Genomic DNA, 16,884 nt, shown 5'->3' with positions numbered 1-16,884 from the left:
TCGGATGTAACCCGAACAATTTCCTGTTCTTGTTCTTCTGATGGCATCCTTGAACTCCCTCTGCGCTGTCGATCGGAGCTTGGCACGCTCCCCTCATCCTTCAGATGCCCATCTGTTGTCCACAATCATCTCTTGATGACCTCTGGAAAGCCTCATGGCACAGCTCTCATTCCAACGCAGCTTTATGATCATTGCTGTGGTTCTGAAATTGTCACATGATGACTAGTAGGGCCCCAAACAGCACGACCTTCCACCTCAATAAAGTATTCATTAATAAAGTATTCAGCAACACAGAGACAAGTATCATGTGCAGGATTTCTCAAATCATTAAACCACTACTATTGCCATAATGTGCCCCAAATTTATTTATTATTTATTCCACATTACTGTAATCAGTGACTTTCCTTAAGTAATGCCACTCACTCATTTCATCACTATGAGCTCAACAATAGTCAGATAATGGGCCCAACCTTTAAAAATGTCCTCTAATCATTGCACTTCTGCTGTAACATCACTTGTCTGTCTGTGCTGAATCCTTCACAAGCACTCTTAGAGGGAAACAAACATTAGCAAAACACATGAAGCATCCTGGAGGTCAGTGCTGATCAACAGATTCCAGAGGTGCTGCAGAAAGGTCAAAGTTAACCATCCACAGCAGTGAAAAGGAGTGACACTGGTTTCAACACAGTATGTCTCACATTGTTTACACATTCTCACAGTAATATTCACATTTTCTCAACAACACAGTATAATAGCATAACCAAGATATAACCTGTGAACACAGTTTCCTTCACACATAAACCCAGTAATCCTGTGAAAAAACACTAATTAATTTACAATAATCTCTGAGTGAATCTGAAAGTTGCTTCAGCAGTAAACCTTTTTCACTGGCAGCACCAGACGTCACTCGTTATATTTGAGACAACAAACAGTCACAACAGGTGACTCCCTTTTTATGTTCACCTGAGACATGATCAGACCCAGTCTGGGTGGAAATGTGTCTAACTTTAGAGACGTTGCACAAATGGAAGAACGCAGTCTTACATATTTGTTTAATATGTGCGTTGAAGGACATGTCCTGGTCAAAAATGACTCCAAGGTTCCTCACAGTGTTACTGGAGGCCAAGGTAATGCCATCCAGAGTAAGAATCTGCTTAGACACCATATTTCTAAGCTTTTCAGGGCCGAGTACAATAACCTCAGTTTGATCTGAATTAAGAAGCAGAAAGTTAGCGGCCATCCAGGTCTTTATGTCTTTAAGACATTCCTGCTATTTTAAAGATTAGACTTAAGCTTTCCTTTTTACTAAAGCATATAGTTAGGGCTCGATCAGGTGGTCCTGAGTCCACCCTTAGTTATACTGCAATAGGTGTAGGCTGCTGGGGGCTTTCCATGATGCACTGAGCATCTCTCACCCCTTTTCAACCACCATGTGTCCGTATACTACTCTCCACTTAGTTATTATTAATCTCTGGGACAGCATGTCCTGTCTCCGTCCCCTCAACCCCAACCAATCACAGGAGATGGCCCCTCCCTGAGCCTGGTTCTGCCGGAGGTTTCTTCCTGTTAAAAGGGAGTTTTTCCTTCCCACTGTCACCAAGGTTCTTCTCTGTTTCTCTGTATTACTTTAGGGTCATTACTTTACAATAATAATAATACTGTGTTTTTTTAAATTTGGCGCTATATAAATAAAATTGAATTGAAATGAGTTCATTATGGAAAAACTGTCATCTCTACAGAACAACACGCTAGTTCAGCTCAGGCAGGTAGTTCCTCCCAATCATGCCCCTCCACGTTTTGCTGCCATTGTCTCCCAGCAGGACAGCAGAGCTACCATATGGAGCACCCTCGAGCACACCACCCAGTGACTCCAAGCTGTGCACTCTGTAGTGTCATTTGACACATAAACACAAACAATAGTTTGGACCAAATCCTTAACCCAAAGACACGGAAACACAACTTGTCCGTCTACTACCAAAGCCCCCAGTGTATAGGCACTGAGAGGATTAGGGGTGGGTTTAAAAAGTCGATTCATCGATTAAAATCGATTCTAACTGGAATAAAACGATATCGATTCATTAAATCCTGAAATCAATTTTTTCTATACATATGTAGTTTGCCGCGTATGAAACTTGCAAGCGGTTAACATGAGGAAGTCACGCGAGAGTTAAGTGACCTGGACGCATGAACCATCATGGCTACTCCCGAGAATGTGCCACCGAGCCTAAAGGCAGATGTCTGGCAACACATTTTGGGTCCTGCCCTGTTCGCACTCTATTTGTTGCCATTGGGCTCCATCTTCTCGCGGTACAGCATTTCATTTCACTGTTTTGCTGATGATTTGCAGATTTATCTACCTTTAAAAGCAGGGTCAGACCATCCCCAGCTCTTATTACGCTGCCTTGATGATGTCAAACAGTGGTTGTCATTAAATTTTTTAAAGCTAAATGAAAATAAAACTGAGGTTGTCATTTTGGCAACTTGAATCATATCGACAGCACTCTGGGCGCCCTTTCCTCGTATCGTAAAACACATGTAAAAAACCTCGGTGTCTACATTGATGGTTCTTTTAAATTGAATAAGCAGGTGAGTGCAGTAGTTCAGTCCTGCTTCTTTCAGTTAAGACAGCTAGCCAAGGTAAAGCCATACCTCCCGGCTAACGTCTTTGAGCGTGTTATTCACCTTTTCCTTACTTGCAGATTGGACTACTGCAATTCATTGTGTTATGGTCTAGATCAGGCCTCCATCCATCGTCTTCAGATGGTCCAAAATGCAGCTGCTCACCTGCTAACTGGTACCAAACGGAGAGAGCATATAACCCCAGTTTTAGTTTCTCTACACTGGCTTCCTGTCTCCTATAGGATCCAATTTAAACTTCTACTTTTTGTTTTTAAGTCACTTAATGCCCGAGCCCCTCCTTACCTGTCTGAGCTCCTCTCTGTTTGTGCTCCAGGACAAACCACGAGGTCCAACTCAAAACTAATGCTGTCCATCCCACGGACTGACCTCAAATCCCGTGGTGATAGATCCTTCTCTGTGGCAGGTCCCAGACTTTGGAATAGTCTCCCCCTAAATATTAGATCTGCACAAACACTTGATCAATTTAAATCTTTACTAAAGACACATTTCTATGCCCTGGCTTTTAACACACTATGACCCAAGCATTCTGGTCTTATTTGAATTAGTTTAGTTATTGTTTTAATTCTTTTACTGTCCTATTATTGTTTTTTACTGTTATTATTGTATTACATTGTTGCTTTTTAATACCATTTTTATATTGTTAAGCACTTTGTGCAGCATCGGCTGTTTGAAATGTGCTATATAAATAAATTTGACCTTGACCTTAAGAACTGTGAAGACAGTGAAGAGCCGGACAAAAGCAAAGCCGTATGTAAGATGTGCAAAATGGAGGTAAAGCACTGTGGAAATACCACAAATCTCAGAAATCATTTAACGAGGCATCATCCAGATATCCCGCTAGCAAAAACGGCCGACACCAAGCAACGCTCACTCGAAAAGGCATTGAAGGCATTGCAGTGAAGTTGGCATCCACTTCTCCACGTGCCCAAAAAATAACCCAGTCTGTGGCAACTTTCATATGTAAAGATATACGTCCGTACAGCGTTGTTGAAAATGATGGCTTCCAAAACCTCATTAATACGCTAGAAGCACGCTATGTTTTACAAACACGCAAACATTTGAGTGAAGTGGTAATCCCAAACATGTATGAAAAAGTGAAACACGATGTTACAGCCTCACTCACGTCAGCAGAGAGAGTCGCTATAACCTGTGACAGCTGGACATCCAGAGCAACAGATAACTACCTGACTATCACCTCACACCATATCGACCAGGAGTGGAGACTCGTGTCTCATGTCTCACAGACAAGAACCACTGAAGCAAGCCACACAGCAGCTAATTTATCTGAAATTATGTTCAAAGCAATCGAAGAATGGGAGCTTACAAACAAAAATCCAGTCATCGTAACTGACAATACTGCAAATATGGTGCGAGCTGTGGAAATAACGGGCTGGTTGCACATTGGTTGTTTTGCCCACACACTCAATTTAGCTTCACAAGCAGGACTGAAAGTTCCAGCTGTTGCGCAGCTGCTTGGCCGAGTGAGACGCATAGCATCCTTTTTTCATCGCAGCACTGTTGCAAGTCGCAAGCTTAAAGAGAAGCAAAAGATACTGAATCTACCTGCCCATAAGCTGGTGACTGATGGGGTGACCAGATGGAACAGCACATTGGAGATGCTGGAACGCTTCCTGGAGCAACAACCAGCAATCTCTGCAGCTCTACTCTCACCTGAAGTGAGGAGAAGTGACAGTAATCGCTGTAGTCTTACAGAGGCTGACATAACTCATGGAGAAGATATAGTGAAAGCTTTGAAGCCGCTGAAAGCAGCCACACTGGTTATGTCTGAAGAAAAGTCCCCGACCCTTTCCATCATTGCACCTCTGCATGCACAGCTGCTGGAGAAGAGGATCAGTGTCTCTCACGACTCCTCACTGATTAAAGACCTCAAGACTGCTGTATACGACAACTTGGAGTCAAGGTATGCTTATGAATTGTGTGTGTATGCCATGAATGAGTGCAACTGTATGGATGCATATATTACATGAAAATTCTTATTATAGTGAAAAAATATATATATTATAAAAATGTTAGTTAAGCCCTCTTGTCCAGTAATAGGCCTTTTGATTTTATATCTATCTATCTATAGATGTTTATATATAAATTATGGAAACAAAGTCGTATATTAATGTTTCTGATCTTGCATGAGTGTATGTAACCATGCACATGTATATCCAACATAATAAACTGAGTTAAATGTGCAAAATCTCTTTTCAAGATATGTGGCCCTAAAGGACAAGCTGTACATTGCATCAGCATTAGATCCTCGCTTTAAGGCCCTGCCATTCTTGTCCAAAGAGACCTGTAACAACACATTCTCTCAGTTGGTGTTGGAAGCAGCAGGTTTGGAGAACGTGGACACAGCTATTGTGAGTTACAGAAACAAAAACAAAAAATTATTGGTTTTTTTGCACTACTCGAGTTAGAATATAAATAGTAATTTCTTTATTAATTAAGTTTTCATTTTTCTACAGCGACAGTCTGATGGTGACGCATCTGAAGAAACTGTCCCTGACATCTCTCTTGATGGTGTTGATGAAGTGGATTATGCCCCTCCAATTAAGAGGTCAAAGGACTCTGCATTAATTTTTCTCCTTGGGCCCGCCTACTCAACAAAAACCACAGCGCCACAGAAAACACCAACTCAGAAGGCAAAGGAAGAAGTGAATCGATACAGGGGCGTTGAGCCTGTTGCACTTTCTGAGGATCCTTTGATCTGGTGGAGGGACCATGAAAGGGAGTATCCGCTTTTGGCTCTTCAAGCAAAGCAGTATCTTTCCATACCTGGGACCAGTGTTCCTTCTGAACGAGTGTTTTCAACTGCTGGTGACACTGTTACCGCACAAAGGAGCTGCCTGACTCCACAACATGTAGACCAGCTTCTCTTCTTGCAGAAAAACCTTACAGTCTCAAAGAAGTGAGGGGGTAGTTATAAATGAGGCTAAATTGCAAGAGTTTCACAGAGGTTTTACAATACTGTTCAGTATGTTTTCATTTTTTGAAGTATTTTAAAAGGCAGTTTTTCCTTTTGTGATCGGTCAGTTTCTGTCAGTTCACTTGTACACGCTGTGTTATACTGTGTGTCTCCAAAACACAAGAGTGGATTTCAGGAAAGCTGTGTGAGACACGAACAGCAAAACTATTTCTCTGAGGCGTTACTGATGTTTACAAAAGATATGTTCTATTTGCACTGGATCCCTGATCCACTATTGTTAATGTATGTATGAAAATAAATATATACTGATGTTAATTAAAAATTACATTATTGTAACTGCTTTAGTATCTGCTCTTAATTTTGAAATTTATGTAATTCATTCACAAGGCTTAGAGGGTTCTTTTGACAGTACATATACAAGGTGAACAATCATAATTTTATATATATTATGGTTCATATAATAATATTTCAGACTGATTCAAAATCGAATTGAATTGAATCGAATCGAATCGTGGATCAAATCGATTCGGGACCTTGTGAATCGAATCGATTCTAGAAATCAGTGACGATACCCAGCCCTCGAGAGGACACTATGATACCTACCCCTGCTTGCTGCCTCTCACCTCTCACTCGAGACAGAAACCGCCCCTCGCCATGATACTGGCTCTAGAACCCGAGCTGTGCTTTGAGGTCAGCCCAACTAAATGTAGTCAGTATTTCTTATTAACTCACGCACTGGGTCAAGCTCCTTCCCACCAGAAAGGTGGGACTAAACATGGCACTCTGCACCATTGCCATCTGTTCCAAGGACATTGTGCCAGTATAGTGGTTTGTTCAGATGCAACTTTTCAAACCTATGCCATGCTGCCATTTTACTTTTGGAGATAAGCTGCTCCCTCCTGCAAACCTTTCCAAACAAGCTATACTTGTTTAGTATTCGGACAAAGTATTGTATTGTGAGGTTAGTATTTATTCGGACAAAGTTTAAAATTTAACATGGCAACTGTAGAGTCTTAGTTGGCTAAGATGTGTTGTTTGGATTTTGTAGTGTTTCTGAGCAATGCACAGCATGACCGTGGTATACATTTGCTGGGACATCCACTCCTGGGACTGCTGATGGGAAGCTGTCTTGAATTTTTGACACTGACGAATAATCATGCTTACTATAGAACGATGGACTTCAAATTGTTTGGTCTTGTAACAGTTCCATTAAGCTCACCGCATTGCTTGTGTCGCCAGCTGAATTTGACATCACATCATGTGTTGCCTTAACCACATTGATTGGGAGCAACAGTTCATCACTCTGATGTGCAGTTGCAGCACTTGTTTCTTCCTCACTGATAAAACTAAGAAAAAAACACACTATGCCAGATTGTCCAGAAAATGGAAAGGTTTAATGGACACCATAACGAGATAATCTCCTAACAATCTAAGAAAGATCTTGATCTGTAATTGTGAAATCAGCTGCTTGTTAGAAGCTGAAGACAAGTCTCTTGATACTCACTGAAAGCAGCTTTCATTTAGACCCTTGGGTTGTTTTAGTCTAAAATATCAAAAGAAATTAATAAAAAAATTACCTTTTTGTTCTGGTTGTGATGTGCCACTCCCAAAGCAAAGGGATACACACAGAGCAGAGACGTAGACAGTAATTTCATAGTGTGGGCTCTTGTAAAGGTCAACCTCAGGACAAATCCATCCCATATGGAAAAGATATATATATAAATCTTATAAAGCTTTTATCTGTCTTGTGTGAAACTTGTATGAAAAGCATACAAGAGTGAAAACAGATATAAGATCCCTTGAAAAATTATATAAATGAAACTTGTATGTTTTGGATACTTACTAAAACAATATATGAAAGTAATGAGAAAGTGGCCACTTTCATGAGTAAATCATAGAAGTTTTTACTATTTCTTTTCCATATGGGATACACATGCATAAGACATGATCTGAGGACAAAACACAGTTAAACTCACAGAAATTTGAGCTGCAAAAGAATCCCCACATATTTTTTCAAAAGGGCAACTTTAATCCAAAGTCCTTAACAGTTCGATCAATGGAATCGGCCATGTACTGTAATAACTTGAACGAGAATCTCCTTCCCTGACCCAGAAAACTGAAGATTATTCAAATATCAACCAAAAATATATCAAGTGACTATCAGTCAAGTCCTCCTAATGAGTTCTCCTTATTGAAGTGAATGTTGTTTTAGTGTTGGATGAAGGGATCAAACACAGGGCTGTTACCTGGGAGACTGAAGTTTCTGTTCTTTGCCAAACCAAGTTAAACAACGCTACCTGGTTAGAAGAAGCAGCATTTTCTCATCTGCCTTCACACGTGTATTCAATTCAGTTGTGTTCATATATCACCAGCCCACAACAACAGTTGTGTCAAGCTGCTTTGTATTGTGAGGTTAAGACCATACAATATTAACTCAAGTAATGTCCCATTTCCATTCCATAGGCTTTAATGTGATGTTGGCCCACCCTTTGCAGCTATGACATCTTCAAACCTTCTAGAAAGGCCTTACACAATGTTTGGAGTATATTTATGGGAATTTCTGATTTTTTCACAACTGCGTTTGTGTGGTTAGACACTAATGTTGGACAAGGAGGCCAAAGTTTCACTATCAGGTTGTGGTCAGGTCAGGGTTCTTTAACACCAAACTCACACATCTGTGTCTTTATGGACCTTGCTTTGTGCAATGATGCACAGTTATGTTGGAAGAAGAAAGGGCTATCCCCAAACTGTTCCCACAAAGTTGGGAGCATAACATTGTACAAAATGTATTAGTATGCTAAAGCGTTAAGAGTTCCCTTCACTGGAACTAAGGGTTCAAACCCAGCTCCTGAAAAATAATCCAACACTACAGGTCCCCATCCACGGCCATGAAAACAATGTTGGTCTTTCAGTGTGCTTGGCTTATATGAATGGAGTGTACGGTCTAGTTTCATCTGATCTATGTTTGATCCTTAAGATCAGACTTCAAGTTTTACCTTGTGCACCTAGGATTTTGAAATGGATGCCATTGGTGCATCTACTGGTAGGCTAACAGGTAGAATTGGCAACCACAGGTATTATTTTATGTCTTTTATCTGTAGAGTTTTCAATTTCTCTGTGTGCCTGCACCGTCCTCAAGATATTAAGACATCCTTTGACAGTCCAAAGGTGAACTTGTGAGGCTAATTTGTGACCGTAAAGAGACCTGAATGGTTTTCTGTCTCTGGATGGAATTTCCTGTTGGTGCTTTCGTTAAAGCAGTCTTGTTATCTTTTTAGCATAAATTGCATACCTACATGTCCTGTCTGAATGGTTTTCCTTCTGCTTCAGATCTGTTTATGGTCCAAATGTGGCTCTTGGTCTGTCTCCTGACCCTCAGCTCAGTGGCCCTGATGACTGCTGTTGGTAAGTTCCACTTTTCAAGATTATAAATATTTTATCTAGTCTCGGTAACAGAAACGTCTTTTGGGGGGTTCCACTTACTATTTCCTAATTAAATACACACACAAAAAATAATATTTTATTAGAGATTTTATCATTTGTGAGCACAGAAATATATATATTAAAAAAATTTAAAAATTCCCCACTTGCCCCTGCGGATGGTCATTCCTTCAAGCTCGGGTCCTCTACCAGAGGTTTGGGAGCTTGAGGGTCCTGCGCAGTATCTTAGCTGTGCTGGATTGTCTCTGGGGCATCTTTACACAGCCTGGGGTCTTGCCTGGTGTGATAGACCCCAGCCTCAATGGATCTTGTGCTTAGTGTTTGTTCCTGTGCTGCCATGATTAGTGCCTCTGTGCTGTCTTTCAGTCCAGCTTTGTCCAGCCACTGGTAGGATTTCTGGATATCAGCCACCTCCTCTATCTGCCGGTGGTACATACCGTGCAGGGGCCTGTCCTTCCATGATGGTTCCTCGTCTCCCTCCTCTTTCTTGGGTTTCTGCTGCCTGAGGTATTCACTGAGCACGCTTTCAGTTGGGGCCATCTTCGTGATGTATTCTTGGATGTTCGTTGTCTCATCCTGGACTGTGGTGCTGACACTCACCAGTCCCCGGCCTCCTTCCTTCCACTTAGCGTACAGCCTCAGGGTGCTGGACTTGGGGTGAAACCCTCCATGCATGGTAAGGAGCTTTCTTGTCTTGATGTCAGTGGCTTCTATCTCCTCGTTTGGAATCGATGTCTTGTTCACTCTTGGTATACAGCTTGATGTCATCCATGTACAGGAGGTGGCTGACAACTGCTCCGTTCCGTAGTCGGTATCCGTAGCCTGTCTTGTCAATTATCTCACTGAGGGGGTTCAGGCCTATGCAGAACAGCAGTGGGGACAGAGCATCTCCTTGGTAGATCCCGCACTTGATGGTGACTTGTGCTATGGGCTTGAGGTTGGCCTCCAGTGTTGTCCGCCACATCCCCATTGAGTTCCTGATGAAGGCTCTTAGGGTCCCATTGATCTTGTACAATTCTAGGCATTCCAGTATCCAGCTGTGGGGCATTGAGTCATAGGCCTTCTTGTAATCAATCCAGGCAGTGCACAGGTTGGTCAGTCTGGTCCTGCAGTCTCGGCTGATTGTTCTGTCTACCAGTAGCTGTTGTTTTGCGCCTCTGGTATTCTTGCCCATCCCTTTCTGTGCCCCGCTCATGTATTGACCCATGTGCCTGTTCATCTTAGCCGCTATGATACCTGACAGGAGCTTCCACGTGGTGCTGAGGCAGGTTATTGGTCGGTAGTTGGAGGGGACCGGTCCCTTCTGGGGGTCCTTGAGGATCAGGACTGTCCGGCCTTCGGTTAGCCATTCCGGGTGTCTCTCGTCAACTGGCAGCTGGTTCATTTGTGCTGCCAGGCGCTCGTGGAGTGCAGTCAGCTTCTTTAGCCAGCAGGCGTGAACCATATCAGGGCCTGGTGCTGTCCAACTCTTCACACTGGAGACCCTTTCTGGGATATCTGCCACTGTGATGGTTACTGGACCCTGTTCAGGGAGGTCGCTGTGGTCTGCCCTCAGGTCCACTAGCCACTTAGCATTGCCGTTATGGGTTGTGGCCTTCTCCCATATGCTCTTCCAGTATTGTTCTGCCTCCAGCCTTGGTTGTGCTGTTCTCATATTGTTCCCCTGCCACTGAGAGTACACCTTGGCTGGTTCCATGGAGAACAGCTGGTTTATTCTCCTGCCTTCTATCTCTCTGGTGTACCTCCGCAAGTGGTTGGCCAAGGCTGTGAGTCGTTGCTTGGCAGTTTCCAAGGCCTCAGGTGTGGACAGCTTCCAGTACTTCCTAGGCACCTTCGTCATCGCGCCTTTCTGCAACTCCGATCGATAGTTGGCTAACCTCCCTCCGTGCTACCTTGATCTTAGCCTCTAGCCTCCTTCTCCATGGAGGGTACTGCCCCTTGTGGCTGTTCAACTTGTAGCCCAGCATCTCACTGATCACTGCTGCTATATATATATATAAATATTAGGGGTGCAACGATATTCGTATTGATATTGAACCGTTCGATACAGTGCTTTCGGTTCGGTACGCATATGTATCGAACAATACAAAATTTTTAATTTATTTTATCAACTTTTCTTCTGACGATGCTGTCTGTGTTGAGCGCTCAGTGGATCTGCACTCGACAGTGCAGCCTAAGCGGAGCAGTCGATTTCAGATTCACTGAGCGCAGGGCAAGCTAGCGAGACAGAAGTTAAGCTCTCCTTGCAACATGGCAAATTGAACCTCCCCCATCCTAATTCAGATCTGGCGTTTGGAACTATTTTGGTCTTCATGTGACGTATGACCCTGAAGGTAAGCGCGTCATGGACTAAAGTAAAACAGTATGTTGGATGTGCCACACAATGCTCAATTACATGGGTGGGAGCTAGTGTGTTAGCGCAGTTAGCTCGTTAACGTGTTGGCCGTCCAGCCCCATGCACGGGGTGATCCGCGGTAGCTCGTTAACGGAGATTTGCCGTGTTGTGGCGTTAACGTCATTTCAACGAGATTTACGCTGACAGCACTAGTGGGAACACAACGAATATGACTGCACATTTACGCTGACATCATCCTAGTGCAAAGACAAGTGGAAGCAGACAAAAACAACAAGCACGCATGCTACAAACTTTACCCGAGTCATTTAGACAGCCGTTAGCACATGATTCTCCTTATGGGGACCTGATATGTTTAATATGCTGCTGAGAATATAGCCCAGAAGAAGCGTATAGTATAGCTTTTATTTTGGAAAGAGACATTTCTGTGTGTGTGTGTGTGTGTGTGTGTGTGTGTGTGTGTGTGTGTGTGTGTGTGTGTGTGTGTGTATATATATATATATAGCTGGATAGCGTAGTGGTTAGATTCCTGCCTGGGGCGATAGGAGAAGGATCGTTGAGTGCGAGAGGAACTGACCTGAAAAATAGGATAATGGCCAAGCTTGAAACTTGGATCCCCCGTAGCCGGTTACCGAGATTACGTGAAGTACCCTCAGAAGGTCTGCTAGATGATGTTAATGCAGCACTACGGACAATACCTACAACCACGATTACCGACACTAACAAGCTGATCTACAATACGGTCAGTGATCAGTGAGATGCTTGGCTACAAGTTGAACAGCCACAATGGGCAGTACCCTCCATGGAGAAGGAGGCTAGAGGGCAAGCTCAAAGTAGCATGGAGGGAGGTTAGCCAACTAACGGAGTTGCAGAAAGGTGCGACAAAGAAGGTGCATAAGAAATACAGCAAGCTGTCCATACCTGAGGCCTTGGAAACTGCCAAGCAAAGACTCACAGCCTTGGCCAGCCGCTTGAGGAGGTACACCAGAGAGATAGAAGGCAGGAGAATAAACCAGCTGTTCTCCATGGAACCAGCCAAGGTGTACTCTCAGTGGCAGGGGAACAATATGAGAACAGCACAACCAAGGCTGGAGGCAGAACAATACTGGAAGAGCATATGGGAGAAGGCCACAACCCATAACGGCAATGCTAAGTGGCTAGTGGACCTGAGGGCAGACCACAGCGACCTCCCTGAACAGGGTCCAGTAACCATCACAGTGGCAGATATCCCAGAAAGGGTCTCCAGTGTGAAGAGTTGGACAGCACCAGGCCCTGATATGGTTCACACCTGCTGGCTAAAGAAGCTGACTGCACTCCACGAGCGTCTGGCAGCACAAATAAACCAGCTGCTAGTTAACGAGAGACACCCGGAATGGCTAACGGTCCTGATCCTCAAGGACCCCAAGAAGGGACCGGTCCCCTCCAACTACCGACCAATAACCTGCCTCAGTACTACATGGAAGCTCCTATCAGGTATCATATCGGCTAAGATGAACAGGCACATGGCTCAATACATGAGTGGGACACAGAAAGGAATTGGCAAGAATACCAGAGGCGCAAAACACCAGCTACTGGTAGACAGAACAGTCAGCCGAGACTGCAAGACCAGACTGACCAACCTGTGCACTGCCTGGATTGATTACAAGAAGGCCTATGACTCAATGCCCCACAGCTGGATACTGGAATGCCTAGAACTATATAAGATCAACAGGAACCTGAGAGCCTTCATCAGGAACTCAATGGGGATGTGGCGGACAACACTGGAGGCCAACCTCAAGCCCATAGCACAAGTCACCATCAAGTGCGGGATCTACCAAGGAGATGCTCTGTCCCCACTGCTGTTCTGCATAGGCCTGAACCCCCTCAGTGAGATCATTAACAAGACTGGCTACGGATACCGACTACGGAACGGAGCAGTTGTCAGCCACCTCCTGTACATGGATGACATCAAGCTGTATGCCAAGAGTGAACGAGACATCGATTCACTGATCCACACTACCAGGCTATACAGCAATGACATTGGAATGTCGTTCGGACTGGAGAAGTGTAGTCGGATGGTAACAAAGAGAGGGAAGGTAGTCAGAACTGAGGGGATTGAACTACCAGAAGGCAACATTGCAGACATAGAGGACAGTTACAAGTACCTGGGGATCCCGCAGGCGAATGGGAACCATGAAGAGGCCGCTAGAAAGGCTGCAACCACCAAGTACCTGCAGAGGGTCAGGCAAGTCCTGAGGAGTCAGCTGAATGGTAAGAACAAGATCCGGGCCATCAACACGTACGCCCTGCCCGTGATCAGGTACCCTGCTGGGGTAATAGGCTGGCCAAAGGAGGAGATAGAAGCCACTGACATAAAGACAAGAAAGCTCCTTACCATGCATGGAGGGTTTCACCCCAAGTCCAGCACCCTGAGGCTGTACGCTAAGCGGAAGGAAGGGGGCCGGGGACTGGTGAGTGTCAGCACCACAGTCCAGGATGAGACAAGGAACATCCAAGAATACATTGGGAAGATGGCCCCAACTGACCGAGTGCTCAGTGAATACCTCAGGCAGCAGAAACCCAAGAAAGAGGAGGGAGACGAGGAACCATCATGGAAGGACAGGCCCCTGCACGGTATGTACCACCGGCAGATAGAGGAGGTGGCTGATATCCAGAAATCCTACCAGTGGCTGGACAAAGCTGGACTGAAAGACAGCACAGAGGCACTAATCATGGCAGCACAAGAACAAGCTCTGAGCACAAGATCCATAGAGGCTGGGGTCTATCACACCAGGCAAGACCCCAGGTGCAGGCTGTGTAAAGATGCCCCAGAGACAATCCAGCACATAACAGCAGGGTGCAAGATGCTAGCAGGCAAGGCATACATGGAACGCCATAACCAATGTTCCTGCATAGTGTACAGGAACATCTGTGCCGAGTATAACCTGGAAGTCCCGAGGTCAAAATGGGAGATGCCCCCAAGGGTGGTGGAGAATGACCGAGCTAAGATCCTGTGGGACTTCCAGATACAGACGGACAAAATGGTGGTGGCTAACCAACCGGACATAGTGGTGGTAGACAAACAGAAGAAGACGGCCGTAGTGATCGATGTAGCGGTTCCGAATGACAGCAATATCAGGAAGAAGAAACACGAGAAGCTGGAGAAATACCAAGGGCTCAGAGAAGAGCTCGAGAGGATGTGGAGGGTGAAGGTAATGGTGGTCCCCGTGGTAATCGAGCACTAGGTGCGGTGACTCCCAAGCTAGGCGAGTGGCTCCAGCAGATCCCGGGAATGACATCGGAGATCTCTGTCCAGAAGAGCGCAGTCCTGGGAACAGCTAAGATACTGCGCAGGACCCTCAAGCTCCCAGGCCTCTGGTAGAGGACCCGAGCTTGAAGGGTAAACTGCCCGCAGGGGCGTGCTGGGTGTTTTTATAATGTTATCATTGTTATTTTGGTTCCAGGTGGAGATGTGTGTGTGGCAGGTCATGACAGCGGGCCAGTGTTTGAAGAACAGCCGAGCAGTTTAATTTACCCTGAAGGCCTGACTGAAGGCAAAGTGACCCTGAGCTGTCAGGCCAGAGCAAATCCAGCTGCTGCTTATAGGTGAGTCTTACACACTCATTCCCTGTGGAGCCCACATTTTATAAAATGAGTTGGTCTTCTAAGTTTGTTTTAGGGTACTTACTTTGATTCCTATATTAAATTGCTGTCTTATTTTGGTTTAGAATGGGGCGAATAATCTTTTGATCCCCTGGTGAATTTGTACAGTGGGGAAAATAAGTACTGAACACGTCACCAATTTTCTAAGTAAATATATTTCTAAAAGTGCTTTTGATATGAAATTCTCATCAGATATCAGTAACAACACATCCAGTCCACACGTGTAAAGAAATCAAGCCACAGATGTCCATGCAGTGCCTTGTGACCTCCAAACATGGTTCATATTATTGCATTCAAAAACTTGATCTTGAAGTTTTGGTCTCATCTAACCAGACTCTAGTCAACCAACATTTCACAGGCTTGTCTAAATGTTGTTCAGCAAACTTTAAACACACTTCAACATGCTTTTTCTTTCAGCAATGTTGTCTGGAGTGGTGAGTGTGCATATGGCACTTAAGTGCATTACTTATTGTTTTCTTTGAAACCGTTGTACCTGCTGATTCCTGGAGCTCTCCACAGGTTGTCTTTGGCTCTGGGACAACCCTTGTAAAAATTCTTTTCACTCTTCTCTTTGCAGGGGGCACCTGGTCATGGCCAGTTTATGTCAAAATGATGTTCTTTCCACTTGTGGACTAACCACTGCCATCAGTATGTTTTGCAACAATTAGGTTGCAAAGACCTTGTGAGAGCTCATTGGTTTTACCCATCACAAGCTGTTTATCGGGTGCATTGGTAATGAGACACTTTTTTATAGGCCTTCAGTTTGGACTGAACTGTACTTCACCCACATTTGATGCAAAAGAGCTCACTGCTTTGGACCAGTAGGTTCGGCTACGTACAGGAGAGGCAAACTGAATGAGACTCAGGCAACTGTGAGTTTAGAAAACCGCTGGCTTGTGTATTTTTACTCATTCAGAAAATAAAAGAATGAAAATTAATAACAAACATACTTTTCAAATGAAAGTATCCCTTTTTGGTACCAGTATTTTCCTTCAGTGACCCTGTGGTACAATCACAGTAATCACTTAAAAAAAACCTTACCTGGGTGCACCCTTCTAAGTGTATAATCAGGGTTCAAGTTCAAGATAAACCACAATCTCAATTACCAAAATCCAAATAGCAACGTTCATCTGCAACTTCACAGACTTTGTTAGCTGATTGCAACAACCATTGAGTTGGAAAAATAGATCCAACGGCCCACACCCACTTCTCTTCCTGTTCATGGGATGTATAGAGTCCGTAAAAAGTCCTTAAAATAAACCGTCCATAAGTCCAGGGGGTTTGTGTGAAGAAAGGGAACAGTAATATCAAAGTGGCGTGGTGTGTTTTTTTGTTGCAGCTGGCCTACCACACTCTGCTGTGCAGCACAGAACAAAGTCAATTGGTCCGTCAACGGGGTTGGCTCGCCATCGATTACATCCGTTGCAATGCATCGATAGGAAGGACACAAAGGAAAAAATCTGACCTGTCCACGACAGTGTCATAGGACATTAAGTTCCCATATAATCACAGATCACAACTTGCTATCACTTAAGATGTACTATTTGTAACGTTACCCATGTTACAAATTGAAAATAAACACACAATCTGTGCAACAGTTTCAAAAGCTTTTTTTTTCAATAAGTAAAATAAAGTTTTTCGCAAAACATTGTAAACAATTTCCTAATAAATACTAGAAAATTTTGCTTACAATGAACTCATGAAAAGTGCAGATAAACAATAAACAATTAAAATGCTCACCGATCTCAAAAAAGAATGGCGCAGGAGCGCGAGATGGCGCAGGAACGATGAAATGGCGTTGTCTAATTCTCGACCTTCCCCGACCTAACAATGTAAAAGGAACCAAACTAGTTACTCGTCTTACCAATACACA

General features: G+C 44.0%; 2 protein-coding genes across 3 annotated transcripts in view; both read left to right on the top strand.

The window, feature by feature from the left end:
* cntn2 (contactin 2) overlaps nt 1–16,884 on the top strand; it is a 90,583-nt gene that overhangs the window by 25,619 nt on the left and 48,080 nt on the right. For both annotated transcript variants that reach the window (XR_015128994.1, XM_086291025.1), the window contains exons 2-3: nt 8,906–8,980; nt 14,813–14,954. Coding sequence is in view for 1 of the 2 variants with exons in the window: in XM_086291025.1 (XP_086147151.1) it covers nt 8,914–8,980; nt 14,813–14,954 (209 nt within the window). In the remaining variant the exon portion in view is untranslated. The remainder of the gene's footprint in view (nt 1–8,905; nt 8,981–14,812; nt 14,955–16,884) is intronic.
* On the top strand, nt 3,723–5,561 carry LOC147329735 (E3 SUMO-protein ligase ZBED1-like). The gene is made up of 3 exons (XM_086290872.1): nt 3,723–4,561; nt 4,859–5,009; nt 5,115–5,561. Exons 1-3 carry the CDS (start codon nt 3,723–3,725, stop codon nt 5,559–5,561), a joined length of 1,437 nt encoding a protein of 478 aa, XP_086146998.1.

The sequence above is a fragment of the Aulonocara sp. 'chitande type north' Nkhata Bay genome, linkage group LG5 (genome assembly GCF_057382095.1).
Source record: "Aulonocara sp. 'chitande type north' Nkhata Bay isolate Kocher_YH1m ecotype deep benthic linkage group LG5, A_spYH_male_GT1.1, whole genome shotgun sequence".
Lineage (NCBI taxonomy): Eukaryota > Metazoa > Chordata > Actinopteri > Cichliformes > Cichlidae > Aulonocara > Aulonocara sp. 'chitande type north' Nkhata Bay.
Note: the sequence above shows the minus strand (reverse complement) of the source record. Positions and strands in the feature narration are given on the sequence as shown.

What these genes read in the sequence shown, in the direction of transcription:
- LOC147329735 (XM_086290872.1), top strand. Translation starts at nt 3,723, where the DNA reads ATGTATGAAAAAGTGAAACACGATGTTACAGCCTCACTCACGTCAGCA. An exon ending in TACGACAACTTGGAGTCAAG is followed by an intron (nt 4,562 to 4,858) that starts GTATGCTTATGA and finishes TCTCTTTTCAAG; the next exon opens with ATATGTGGCCCTAAAGGACA. An exon ending in AGAACGTGGACACAGCTATT is followed by an intron (nt 5,010 to 5,114) that starts GTGAGTTACAGA and finishes ATTTTTCTACAG; the next exon opens with CGACAGTCTGATGGTGACGC.